Consider the following 14,780-nt stretch of genomic DNA (forward strand, 5'->3'; position numbering starts at 1 on the left):
TCCGCGGTGGGAGATTAGTCTGGCTTTGCTGGGATACTCTCATGGACCTTGGTCTGAATCTACTAACTCGCTAACGTAACCGAAGTGACCTGCTACCTCTCTTCCAATCCAAAAAAAAAAAAAGTGAAACGGTCCTTTTGTATGTATGATTGTAGTAGGACTCAATGACTTTTTTTTTTTTTTTTGAGCCCAACCATTTTATATATATGTATTAGAATTACTTACTTTATATTGAATTTCAAACTAACCAATCAAATAAGGTAGGTGGGACCAATTCATGTACTAATACATGTTGATATGTAGTCAATCACGTAGGGGTGCCAACAGTAGTAATTGTGTGTATAGAATTGAGTTTCAACTAGATCACAAACATCAATTGCATATGTAGCCAGCTCCGTCCCTGTTTGCTTGATATCATCAAAGGAGCATGTCCCTTGTCATACCCGAGAGGCCAATGTTGAGCGTTCGAGTCCTATGTTTAGCGTTCAAGTCCCAACTCTCACCAGTTTGTGGCCAATACGTTTAACTAGCCTTCGGGTTCGTGCGCTTGTGGCAAGGGGATTAATCTAGTTTTACTAGGATATCCTCGTGGACCTCGATACGAATACTGACTGACTATGTGTGTGTGTGTTACTAACTCACTAATGTAATTGAAGTGACTTGCTACCTCATATTCGTTAAAAAAAACAAAAACAAAAAAAAACCAAAAAAGATCGAGACGAATTTCATTCATCCCTAAACACATGATTATATATACCATTTTCTTTTCAAAAAAAAAAAAAAACACATGATTATATATCTTTCATATAATTAATAACTAGTCAGATTTTCGTGTTAGGAGTTAGGGTACAAACTATATAATTATCATATACCAAGAAACTAATACACACACAACCACCACAGGCCAGTGGTCGAGTTGGTAAGAGTCTTCTAGTGTGGAATCCCTGCACTCGAGTTCGAATCATGCCGACGCTGATTGGAGTTAAATCTCAATCTATTCTTGGTGACCAGGGAAGAGGAAGCGTTCTGACATAATTCCCCGGCACTGATTAATCTCTGGGCCTAAGAAGCCTTTGAGAAACAATGTGATATCGATAAAATACACACACACACAAGTCCAAATCTCCAATAAGCTAGATAGGAAGCACCATTAACTTACATGTAACTACAAAAAATTATGATAACTTGTAGGCTAGGCCTCATTTGGTTTGGGAAAAGGAAAGTAATTTCTTTGTCTTTCTCATGGGAAGGGAAATGAAATTTCTAAAGAACTTTCCATTCCGATATTTGGTAACATAAGGAAAATCAGTCAGAAAGTTGTTAAAAAATTTATAATTTATGCAATAAAATAATGTGCTGTGAGTAATAAATTAATGCAAGGAAAGAATGGAGGAAATGGAACGAACCATTCCCCCCCCCAAAAAAAAAAAAAGAAGATATTTTTCTTTGCTTCAACAAAGTATTTCCTTTCATTTTACATCCCAAACGCAAGGATGGAATTACTTTTCTTTCCTGATGCTTATTTTCTGTGAACCAAACAAGGCCGTAAATTGAATTTGCAGAGTCAAATATAACTAGCTAGGCAAATGTAAGTAATTAACTACAGTTATTATATAATCATTACCAGTTAACCCCGGACCAGTATAAATAATATTCGATGATCAATTCGAATCCAATGGATGATCTAAATTGTTGGAAGAGGCAGAGGCATGCATGAATTAAAGGCGCAAGAATTAAGGTAGCCTGGCAATTGATGGTTAAAAATAACCAACCGTAGTTTGTTAATGGTCGATGACAGGGAGATAAGCGCCAGCTTGCTAGCTAGCTCATAGATTCCGAGACCCCTACTCAGTATATATATAGTGATTTCTTCCAGCTTTCCTACCAAAGCTTCCTCCCGCATCTCACCCTGCTCAACGCAGGGAGGAGACTACCGCGGGAAGGAGAAGGAGGAGATCTCGAAGCTAGTCTCTACCTATCTAGATTTCCGAATTATCATATCGTTATTTATCTATATATAAACAACAATGGAAAACCAATCTCAGGCAGACAACAAGCAGCTGGTGATTGCCATCCCGGCCGACCACACCAACCTAGCCACTGATCACCACGAAGATCATGAAAATGCTGCAGCCCCCGTCACACCAGCCACACAGCTAGCAGCCGCTAAAAAGAAGCGTGGAGGTAATCAAATTCTGAAGGCGGCCATGGTTCTGCTCCGAAGTCGTTCTAGAAAATCTTCCAAAGCCGCCTCCGTGGAAGAAATGACCCCCAAAAGCGCCTGGAAGCGCCTCGTGGGGTCTATGCGGCCGTTGCACCTCCAGAGCAACCATTCCTCACCTCCGCCGCCTTTATTTGAGATCGCTGCACCTTCAACTCCAACGGGGTCTGAACGATACGAAGACGTGCTCCCTCCACCCATGTCTCCTGCCCACAGCACCGGTCTCGTGTCCAGATCCTCATCCGAAGATAGCATGCAGAGCAAATACGCTTCTGCTGTCAATCTCCAAGAGCTGGACCGGAGCGAGCAGGACGAAGATAAGAACAAGGGCGAGGTTGCTAATATATATGGTGGTGACGATGAGCACATCGACGCCAAGGCCGAAGAGTTCATAGCTCAATTCTATCACCAGATGAAGCTTCAACAATCGGATTAAGGTCAATTGGTTGAACTAAAGCCAATCAACCAACAACCTATACGGAGGCCGATCATGCGCGCATCATCACTATATAATTAAGTTGAAACTAGCTGCTATCTAATATCGGTTCCAATTGGGTCATTTCAATGGTGTTAATTAATAATTATACAGCACCATGTTATGCCCATGGCTGCAGGTAAAACTTAACTATATCAATGAATGCATGCATGTATGTGCCCCTTTGGCTAACTTGCTTCCATTATTGATATATATGATCTAGCTTAAGCTGGAATAACTTCAGAAATAAACGGTGTGTGTGTGTATATTTAAAATTTTACTTATAGGTGTTGGCTAGCTAATTCTATCAATGAAGAATCAATATAAGACAGCGTTCACCTCATGAAGATGTATGTAGAAATTAATGCCTCTGTTTTCATTTATTTCTATTTTTATTTTTGTAACGTCTTTGTGTGGTTAGCATTTCTATAGTATTCACAAACATAGAAATCGCACGTGATAACTATAACCGAAGACCTTAGGATGATACGATGACATCATGAGCGATCAATATGTTGTTTGTTCTGTGACTCGATCTTATGCTCATACTTTTTTTTTTCCTTTAACTTTAGACTAACTAATAAGGTATAGTATCTGCTAACGTAAAAGTCGTTAGAAGTCCACTTAATAAGGAAACACCGAGTATATATGTGAGCCTCACGTCGCAATTTCAAATCTCGTTGATATCCTAAAATGAAGGAGGTGGGAACACCTAGTACAAAATCATTTTGTAGATTCCCAAGCAATGAGGAACATACTAATAAGGTATAGTATAGCTTCCAACTCTATTAATTGGACCCATCTCAATTTTCTCATGTACCTCACTCCCCCTTGTGTCGTCCAAATATGATGTCATCTTGAGATTGAAGCGCCATGGTGTCAAGAATGGCACCTAATAAAATAAAATCTTCTTCACTTTGCAGGTATGGTGGGATTTAGTGGAGTATTTTATTTTATTAGGTGCCATTCTTTTGCTTTGAGGCATAAAATAAGATTTAAATGAAAATAAATTCATGAGGGACGTCACCTGAGTAAATATAGAGGGGTCTCAATAGAATTTCTCCCAACTCATTGTATATATGCATATAAGACATATAGAACTCTGCTTATTAAGCGAGTAGTTTAGAACAATGAGAAGAGAAGGTAGCTACTAGCTACACGTACATGCTTTAGAATTAATTCGAGGACGTTATTAATTAATTAACGTGGCCGGATCTGCTAGCATTGAACTTGAATGAGAAGAAGCTGCATGCTGATCCATTGATGAGGCTGCAGAGAGGAGCATGCATGCTTATTAGCTTAGCCTAGTGCACGGTCGTCAGCCAATGAGACCTTGCTTAGCCTACTGGAACGACTAGGTACAACTGTTTTTTCGACTGCATGATCATCACTACTTGTGGTGAGCCTATTGCCTCCTCCACCTCTTCTACTACTCCGGTGGCGGCTGCTTGAAGCATAATAAATAGCTCTTGATGCAAGTGCTTTTCCGAAGCTGCTGCTACTGCAGGCCTTGGCTGATGAACAATATTGTTTGCTGTTTGATGAATACTGGAATTCACAGCTGGAAGTTCTGTCCATGTTATTTGTGCTGCCATTTTCTGTGTCGTTCTCTGCCTTTAATGCTTCAGTGGTAGCTACATTAATAAGTTTAGCCATACAGCTGACTATGCTTTTCTAATACTAATTCTCTAGCTAGCAAGCTACCTCGATGAGAATACCAAGAGGCTGAGAACGAGAGAAGGGGTTATGGGTTATCAGATTATCACTATGCATATAAATATAGGGAGAGCCAATCTCGATCATCATACTTGCCAGAGTCGTAAAATAACTAAAGTTACCTGTACGTAGGAAAGTGGAATGAGGCGTCTAACTGAAGCTTGGTTGAGGTAAATAAAGTTGGATCTTGGCTGAAAGGAAAGGCTAGCTAGGGAACGCATTTGCCTTGCTATTACAAACTCAATCTTTTAATTCACCAACTAGCAAAGTTATGTATATCTTTGACATGAAGAAACTAAATATACCAAATTATCTAAAGCAAGGTCTTTGATCTACATATGTGCCATATACATGTACTTTCTTTTCTTGTTCGCGAGCTTTGGAGTAGACAGAGATGACTGCTTAATTATTCCTTCTTTATCTTTTTACCCAAATCAACAGGCTGCATTTTCTTGATGCATGCCTTTAGTAAAATGAGCATTGCCTCATGGAGTCATGGGTGTCAAAAACACCAGGTCATCTAATTTCACATGAAAACTGTGTATGACTTATGCATAGATTAATTTTTTGTTCCCACCATGAGTACCAAGAGAAAGCTCTCTACGGTTCTTCCCCGTCAAAAGGGCTTCAATGCGTCATATGTACTCTTCCCTCTTATCTCCCTTATCAGACAAAGAATCAATGTGTTGGATGGCTTGATATACAAACCCACTGTCATGTTAGGTCTCCATCCCACAATTCTTTTCAAAAGAAAGTCATAATATATCTGAATATTAGAATAATTTCAACTCGAGTTACAACTAATAGGAGGCTTGGTCACTACGTTTGTAATATACAGTGCCTCCAAACTTACAAATGTAATGGCCACTAAAAATTTTGCTAATACAGGGGGCACTGGTTTGACATCTTATTACAGTTTTATATATACGCCTTTCATGTGTAAAATGCCAGAAATAAGACCCCAAAATAAAATCTCAAGTATTACAAACACTAGGGTACCCCAATTCTTTGAGTGGACTATCACCTGCAGTAATGCTTCAGCTCCATCAACCTGCATGTCATATTCAGTCTATTATTTAGTATGAATTTAATTCTTCCAAACCAACGAACATATTCAGAACTCCCCAAGTCTATAGTAAGTATCTTGAAAGACTACACCACTACAGCAAAGAAAGGTACTATACCAAGTTGTTTTCAGGGGACTGCCAATAGAAACCTTGCAATCCTACTGAGAAAAGGTCACAAGCAGCAAAAGCATATATAAGGAGCGCATTCATCCCCATCCATTGCAACAATACTGTGGGCTTTCTGCAATGTTTGACATCAACCTGCATGTGCATAAGGTATAGATAAATAAGGCACATTAATCTTTGAAAAATTTTCTGCAATTTGTTTCTTCTTCCTAGGATGTATCATTCATCTCTATGCCAATCCTTGCAATAAAAGGATTAAAGACCATTATGCAAGTCAAAGGAAACATGACAATTCTAAAGCCTGCCCTCACAGTGTCACAATGACAAGCGAAATCTAGTAAATCCATTCAAATTTCTTTAAATGTATCTGTATCAGCGCAACAATGCATGGAATTAAATCAAGCCCATCTGATCACATTTCCTTAAGGAATACCTCTCAGAATTTAATAAGAATCATTGCATAAAAATACAACTTACTATGTAGAAGATAATACTTAAGATCAAGCCTGATGCTCCTGCTGTAATGCATGCATAGCTCAGTGTGTACAGTGGTTTACAGAAAGGAATACCTGATACACCATCCATTACTCTCAGAGGAAACACAATAAACTCCTAATGCAAAAAGAATGAATAATATATTTATAACTAGAAGATATACCTAGCATCTCCAAAACAAAACCAAAGATTAGAATAGGAAAGGAAGACATGCACCATAACAGTACCCTCTGGTTTTGGTCCTGCAGCAAAAGAAAGGATTCAATCCATCAAAGGGTCAAATCTTGAGAACTAAATTACATGATTGACAACATGTCAGTGATGTCACCACTGCAATGGATGGTGTCGTAGATAAACAACAAGAAGCATCATACCTTAAAGTGCAATAATATGTGCCCAAAATGCAATCCCACAAAACAAGTAACAGCAGCCATCAGAGAGCTAGGAATAAGAAAAAGGTGTATAAAGTCAAAGACCAATTGTACTTATTAATTGACAGAGAGAGAGAGAGACAGAGACAGAGACAGAGCAGAGAGAGAGACAGAGACAGAGACAGAGACAGAGAGAGAGAGAGAGGCAAGGAAGACAGAAATTAACCTTAAGATTCCCTCTGGGTCAAATGGTGCAAGGCACCAGCCAGGAGAATTAGGAGGCAGCGGTCCATAGTCGGGAGAATTAATACTGCATTCCTGTGGCATACAGGGTTAACATCTTTTAAAAAAAAAAAAAACCCATAAACTGTAATAAAAGAGGGTAAAAGCCGAGACTCATTTAATAAATGCAGTTACAAGTAAAAACCAAGGAGAATGACCTTTGTTCTTCTGTAAACGGGATGTTGGTAAAGATGATGTTCACCCAAAATAACGCGATCGATAAAACCAACAGCATTGCAAGGAGGTTGAAGACTGCTTCTCACATCACAATAAATCTACGAAATAAATAGGGTGTTTCAGTTTGGAGGCAACTAAAGGGGAATATACTCATAAAGTAGTCAACACTGATTACGTTATCTACTTCAACTTCATGTCAAAGTGGTGAATATCTAATAGGTAACAATGGATTTCAGTCGTTCACAAGGTTTCAAGAATTTGTTGATATCCAGGCATGTCTGCTGATAGATTGCTGTGTCTTACACAGCTCGTGGGTTGAAGAATATATCTCCAATGTTTTGCCAATATCATCGTACTGATATCCTTGGTATTGTGAAGCAGCTTACCATATTTCAACCAATATTTGAATGAAGTTGAGAGTAAAAGAAACTGGATTTCAAGTCAAACACCCACGACCCACCTACCCTATCAATTAGTATGCTTATATATGTAATGTTGGTCAGAAAAATGGGATTATATAAGTTGCATGGACATAACAATTCATTAGATGGATCCTAGCTATTCATGGAGGGATAGTATGGAGCTGAATGGAATATATATTTCATGTTCAAGCAAATAATTCGAACTATTTTGTTTATACGATTTGATATGACTATTATGTGTGTAGATGGATCTTCATCTACTTTTGACTCGTAGGACCTCTGAGTGGATGTATATGGACTTGTCATCTACATTCTGAACCTCGATGTTGAAAGATACACATAATTTTCATAATATCTTCCGATATATTTCTTCAATGAAAACTATCTGTTGATATATTCTTAAAATTTGAAAGCCAATATATTTGAATAACTTAAACAGGATCGTGCACCAAACTTAACAACCTCAGTATTGTCCATCCACAATTAGTAATGCAAAGAAAGAAATATATAACTCACAGTTTGAGTACCAGAGGTAAGAGCAGACAAATCCATGCGCGGAGCTTCATATTCCCAACTTGGAACTAAGAGACCATACAGCAAGCTCATATAAAATGAGCACAATCCTATAGCAAACAACCTGCATGGAAGTATAGAAGGTACAACTCGTGATCAAGAATATAGAAACAGAAAGAGAAACAAATGCATGGATAATCTGATTCTTAATAATCTAAACATCAGCCATGATGATTTTTTTCCCACATAGGCAGATTAAAATTGCATAAATTCCCAGACAGTGAACAAATTACAAGGATAAATAGAAATGTCTAGCAGAACTGACCACTGAATGTAGTATTTCCTAGCGAAACCAACCAGTGAGTCGACCATTATGTTGTTAACAAGCCAGATTTCCGACATTGAAGCCAACAGATATCCAATCGATATCCTCTGGAAATCACAAGTACCCATTTTTAAATAGCAAAATAAATCCTAATTAAAGCCAGGAAAGGTAATGATACAAACTTCTGATTCATCATCCATAAGAGTAGAAAATTGAGAACTCAATGATAATACCTGTAGTACACCTAGCCAACGTATCTTTCTGACATCAACTCCATATGTTAAGTGTTTACGCCCATGGAAATACCCACCTAACAACACATTCCAAAATTAAAAAGAGACTACCAATTTTCATTTACCACATCAACTATAAATGAAAGTACAAATGTAGAGTGCCTCAGATCTAGTATTGCAGGTGTGTTATACAATGTAAGCATGAAATATACAGGAAACAATGCGTATTGATTAAAAAGAATACAGCTGTTCGATCAATATAGATAAGAGAAGAATCAGGAATCGGTAGTTTGCAACAAGTTTGATCTTATCACAATGCAATAGAACAATAGCAGCCTACCTTGCAGTAACAACCCCAAGAGGAAGAGATTTACTGCACGAAGCATGACTTTCTTGGTGGCAGTTTTCTTGTTTGATATTTTCTGCATGGTAACAGAGAGCATCAGGGCAGCACATGGCAATCTGTAAGTAGGGCATAGAAGTAATCCATTGCAGCAAAGTGCTTATTCTAAAAGAAAAGCAAGCTTCTCCACACTCATAATCAAGTCATTTTTATGAAGACATAACCACTGCCACATACTGACATACAGAAGGATTTCCGGAAAAAAATAAAAAGAAGGGGGATTTTGCAGTCAGTAGAAGAAATAACTTGGTACCTTGAATGCTAGACCAACGGAGACACCAACAAGAAACAGGAAAAATGGCATTACAAAATCTGCAAGTGTAACACCGAACCAGGGAGAGTGATTTATGGATGGGAAAGCTCCTCCAGCATCGTCAACCAAAATCATCAACTGTTGTTAATTGTTACAGAAAACTAATGAGGTCAAGTACAAAGGAAAGCACGAAAAAACCAGAGAAAAATGTTGACAAGCGTGAGTGAGTGAGTGAATAATTTTCGAACTTTAGTATATAACCAAATGAAGTCGAATTGAATCACTGTAAATAAATCAGAAATCAAAGAAAGACAGGGTATGTTTATATCAATCAGATTGTGCTACAAGTTTGACGGAGGGGGTCGTACCGCAACGGTGAGGCCACGGAAGACGTCGAGTGAGGCGATGCGTTGATTAGGTGTCGGAGGACCTGAGCCGTTGGAAGGTGATGAAGGAACAATTCCTTGGGATGACGAATCTCTGTCTCCGTCTCCGTCTCTGTCTCTGTAGGGGTGAAGAAGAGGAGCGACGTCAATGACCGGAGACATCTTCACTTGTCTGCTTCAGTGGCAGTAACTCCGCCGTGATCTGATCGGATGAGTCGTGCCACATTTTTGAGTCTTCTAAAAAAAAAAAAAAAAATAATAATAATAATAATAATAATAATGCCACATTTTTTTTAAGGGTATAACTGTCATTTTGATAACATTCTGAAAAGAACAAAATCTAGTTTCCAGTGAATTAGGGAAAATTTTAGGGAGAGGATCCTCTCCTAACATTCTAATCTTCCTAACCTACCTAAGTTTTTCATCACAAGATGCCACGTGGATAAAATCACATCTAATGGCTGCTATTACTTGAACTCAATTTTGATTTGTTTTTTTTCACCAAAACCCAAATACAAAGTAGACTTGGACTCTCTCTCTCTCTTCATTCATCGACAGAAACCGCTCCCAACCCAGCCATTCAGGAGCTGAGATTTTCGTCCAAGATATGGAGATTTTTGGTTTTCTAGCAATTAGTTGAAATCTACATGAGATTCTAGCTTGATTTTGCAGAAAGATATTTGTTTTTGTATATACCTGTTAAGTGTTTTGGATTGGAGAAGCTTTGATTGGGGAGAGTTTGGATTAAGAGTTGAGGAAATTTGATTAGGGATGTTGTAATTGCTCGGAGTTTCAAAACTTTTCTGCATTGAATTGACTTCATGGTTTCTGGGTTAGGAACTAGTGTGGCAATTAGTGGGTGTGTAAGATTTAAACTTTTTGGGGAAATAGAAAATTGCTGGCTTGATTTGGATGCGGATATGGTTTATGGGTTTTGTGATTTGAGCTTGGAATGGTGACTGTTCAATTGAAGAGTGTTGGTTTTGTGGTTGAGGGCAGAAGGAGGTTGTAGTTTGTAGTTGGGGATATACTGCCTGAAGTATTATGAGCTGAGAGAATGAAGACCAACACTTGCCGATCGTGTAAGTCAAAGAATAAGAGAAAGAAAGGGAAAACCTAAGCCATTAGATGTTACATCTAGACACGTGTCAATTTGTTGTTCAAAGCTTAGGTAGGTTAGGAAGATTAGAAGGTTAGGAGAGGATCCTCTCCAAAAATTTTAAGAAGGATACATCAACTTTAAGTGACTATGCATTTTGATACACTAAGTTACAAATTATGAACTTTAGTACATGAACATTTGCCTCCAACCAAAAGAGTTGTACAAGACGTTAATGACGCCGTTAGAAGGTGTGCCACGTGACAATTATTTAGGGGTAAATCCATCTAAACGGTTTTTCACTCCATTTTAGCACATTTTCTGTTCGAAAATGCTGTAGCAATGGTTCCCACCAGAAATTTTCCAACTGTTCATCAATCTCTATTAAAATAGAAGGGAAAATTCCAAGTGGGGTACAAACTAACTGAAAATACAAAGTAATAGAAAGTCAAACATAAAACCAGCAAACCAAAATTACAGTACTTAATTAATGTCAAGTAGAAAACCAAATTCCCAACCAAATTTGGTAGCCAAATTGTTCATAGGCCTATTACATACTCAAAAGGCTCAAAAACTACCTGTTACAAAAAAGCTCTAATAAAGCATGGCATTTGCAATATAACTGAAGAAAACAGATGCCATAATAACAGAGTGGTGTTTTCATGGCCACAACTACCCAAACTTGTTGCCTAATATCTTGCTTCATGGTTTTCACAAGGCTCTTTGCAGTTTGGGCTTTGGAACTTGAACAGATGCAGATGTAGATGCAGAAGCTGCAGCCAGCCTTGGTGATTTCCTTAGTATAAACTTCTTCCTCCCTGCAGTCTTCTTCACTCGCTTGCCTGAGCTAGCAGGTCTCTAATGCATTTGCTCAGTCTAGGTAATGATGAAATACACAAGTAAATAAATACAACAACCTAGGCAAAAAAAAAAACCCACATCAATGCAAAAATACACAGAACTGCATATAACTTACCTCAGAAATTGGATGCAGAACAATGTTAGTGTTTTGAGAAAACATAGTAGTCCCATCATCACCTCCAAAGTCAATGTTAACATTGACATTTAGGTTTACATTTTGATTCTCATTCACCATTGGGTGCATGGTAGATGAAGCTTGAGATTGAAAAAGATTAGCATTATCAAAGTTTGATTCTTATGTAGGCAGTGGTTCTCCATTTGGAATGTGGACATCATATGTGTTCTCTGCTGCTGGTTGAACATTAGGTGCATCATTAGCAGGCTGAACATGCACTTGTTCAACTTGAGGCTCACCTACTGCATTCCCACCCTACATAATTTGTACCATACCATAAGTCAACTTTTCTACAAACACATATAATGTCTGTAATGTCCCATTGAAAATGTAAAACATATACCAAAGTTATAGGAGTTAATGTGGTTACCTGGTTCCTTCTTTGACAAGTCCTCTTATTGTGACCCTTCTAGTGACATATGCCACAGGTGATCTAAGAGTAGTAGCTTTTTGGGAGCCTTTCAACTCCAGCAGGTAGAGGTTCCTCATGGACACAAATATGTAAATCCAATTAGTATAAGATAGAAATTACATGTTTAGATCCTAAAACAGTGCTCAAACACTGTATGTACCTGATTTCTTGGTCCTCTTGGTTTTGGGCCTCCCTAGCTACCTCCTATACAATAGAGGTGCTATTGCCCTAGATTTTTGTCCCATTCAACCACACCAACAATGGGAATTATGACAACTTCATATGCATCTAGATATTTCTTCCTAGTATACCACTCAGAAACAAAGTCATCTGGGCTCCAACCTTTGCTATAAAGTGCAACAATAACATGTTCACATGGGAGTCCAAAGAGATCCCATCTTCTGCAAGTGCCGGACTTCATATCTAGTTGCACAGAATGTTGACTGATTACTTCACTTTCACATGCAACCCCTCTTCCTTGCAACTCAAACCTCTGCTCACTTGACTCCAATGCCCTGTAATCATGACTCCAGGTAGCATTCTTCTTCAAAAGCTTTTCAATTCTGGGTCCAACCTTGCATGTCCACTTGGCTACAGCATTTCTCCTATTGGTCAACCTCACTATAAGTGCAATCCTGATATCCTCCAAACAGGGGATAATTAACTGTTTTTTTCTTGCCTCCAGTACACGTTCGTTGAATGACTCACTGTGGTTGTTAAGGTGAATGTCACACTTCAATGTGTCATTGAAGTGTGACCTTGACCAACAAGAGGTAGGCCTATCGGCACACTATTTCCAAGCATTGTATGATGCCTTCTACAAGTTCTCCATTGTTTGTGTTATACTTAGTGGTATTTGACCTTGCCACTGCCCAAAAGAGTTGCTTCAAAGCTAGTCCAGAATGTCCTTCCCCCTTGAAGTTGTTGTGTAAGTGTCTTACACAATGTCTATGCTTAGAGTGTGGAAACAAATCCTTAATTGCTTGTTCCAAACCCTTCTGTTTGTTAGAAATGAAAGCATAATGAACTGAACTGTAAATCTGCAGGTCCTCCCTCAGAAAAGTAAGAAACCATGTCCATGAATCTCTATTTTCTATCTCCACAATTGCATAAGCCATAGGGTACATTCCATTGTTGCCATCAAGGCCAACGACAGACAATAGTTGTCCCTTGTGTACTCACTTAAGGTGATAGCCATCAAGCCCTATTATAGGCCTGCAACCAGCCTTCCACCCTTGCTTAAATGCCTCAAAACAGATGTGGATTCTTTTAAACCTTGTTACTTCACCTTCAATCTCAATTTGGATCCAGACAGAAGTCTTTGGATTTCTCTTTTTTAGCTTATTGTCATAACTCTCCAAAAGATTATACTGATCTTCATAAGTTCCTTGTGACATCCTTGCAGCCCACTTCTTTGCTCTGTAACACATTTGGTATCCTATGTCCATCCCAAAGTCTTGATTCACTGCATTCTGAATGCCCTCTCTTGACCATTTTCCATCCACCATGAATTGGTCTATGTACTCTTCTATGCAGAAAGGTGCATGACAATGATAGACTCTGCCCTCTGTAGAACTACATTGATGCTCAGGTTTGTATACTTTGATAATCAAAGAAGGTGTGTGTTCAGAAGGTGAGTGTCACGCCCCTGATTTTACACACAAGAAAATCGATATATATAATCCCATAATTATACATGCGTGAACGTTCAGTCATCAATACAAAATACCTGGAATCTTTTTCCTTTTAACCAAGTACATACTGATGCCCTGAACCCTCAAAGTTAACATACACTCGCTCCATAGAGTATATATTACAATGCTTACGAATTAAATTGTCAACAACAAAATAAAACGTAAATGCAGCTCAGAGTAACTATACAACGGAAGTCCTTATCAACGGTAAAGTCACAAAGATGGCTTCCTACCGTAAAGCTGCAAAAGCGCCACCTCAGCTTCAGCCACGATTTCCCTGACCTGCAGGATTAACCCCTACACCATTCCATTGAATAGTGCACCAGGTTTCCACACAACAAAACCCGGTAAGCTTATGAAGCTCGTATGAGTAACTCAAAACCAATTACACAAATTTAGGTCAAACAAGACTTCTTCAAGAAATGTTTGACGCCATCCTAACGCACTACAGCGAATTCCAAAATCACACTCACTTCCCCTTTTCCCCTAGGAGATTTTGTCATCAACATGACATCAAAGGTGAAAATCAAAGAGTCATCTTCCTATCCTCAACACAGAGTACAATTAGTCACCACTATGCTCTTAAGATAAATCAAACCATCAATCAATACAATCAAGAAGAAACAAGGCAATCACATATCAAAACAAGCCAAACAAATCATAGTAACCCCTGCATATAATTTAGTTCAGGAGGTCACATTAAGTCAAGCAATACAAATCATAGTAATCCTACACTCTGACGTCTGTAGGTAACCCCAACTATCCCAGCAGTCCTCTCGATCTTTGTTAACTTAATAACAACTCAGCTCCGCTACCGAGCAATCATCACACTGATCATCACCTAGATTTCAAGGATCATCACATAGATTCACGCAGATCTCGCCAATCATCACACAGATAGCGATCATCACATAGATTTCGCTGGTCATCACATAGATAGCGATCATCACATAGATTTCGCTGGTCATCACATAGATAGCGATCATCACATAGATTTCGCTGGTCATCACATAGATAGCGATCATCACATAGATTTCGCTGGTCATCACATAGATAGCGATCATCACATAGATT

General features: G+C 38.6%; 2 protein-coding genes across 2 annotated transcripts; one reads left to right on the forward strand and one right to left on the reverse strand.

The window, feature by feature from the left end:
* Window positions 1-1,826: 1,826 nt before the first annotated feature.
* Window positions 1,827-3,057, forward strand: LOC112175148. The gene has a single exon (XM_024312811.2). It carries the CDS (start codon window positions 2,028-2,030, stop codon window positions 2,655-2,657), a length of 630 nt encoding a protein of 209 aa, XP_024168579.1. The 5' UTR covers window positions 1,827-2,027; the 3' UTR covers window positions 2,658-3,057.
* Window positions 3,058-5,153: 2,096 nt separating this feature from the next.
* LOC112178668 (heparan-alpha-glucosaminide N-acetyltransferase) lies at window positions 5,154-9,701 on the reverse strand. The gene is made up of 13 exons (XM_024316844.2): window positions 9,448-9,701; window positions 9,080-9,217; window positions 8,764-8,845; window positions 8,424-8,500; window positions 8,191-8,297; window positions 7,869-7,989; window positions 6,912-7,028; window positions 6,698-6,789; window positions 6,475-6,541; window positions 6,264-6,342; window positions 6,083-6,174; window positions 5,597-5,740; window positions 5,154-5,463 (listed from the first exon to the last, which is right to left on the reverse strand). The coding sequence occupies exons 1-13, from the start codon at window positions 9,625-9,627 to the stop codon at window positions 5,323-5,325; spliced, it is 1,437 nt and encodes a 478-aa protein (XP_024172612.1). The 5' UTR covers window positions 9,628-9,701; the 3' UTR covers window positions 5,154-5,322.
* Between the last annotated feature and the right edge of the window lie 5,079 nt (window positions 9,702-14,780).

This window comes from Rosa chinensis, chromosome 7 (genome assembly GCF_002994745.2).
Source record: "Rosa chinensis cultivar Old Blush chromosome 7, RchiOBHm-V2, whole genome shotgun sequence".
NCBI classification, from domain to species: Eukaryota; Viridiplantae; Streptophyta; class Magnoliopsida; order Rosales; family Rosaceae; genus Rosa; species Rosa chinensis.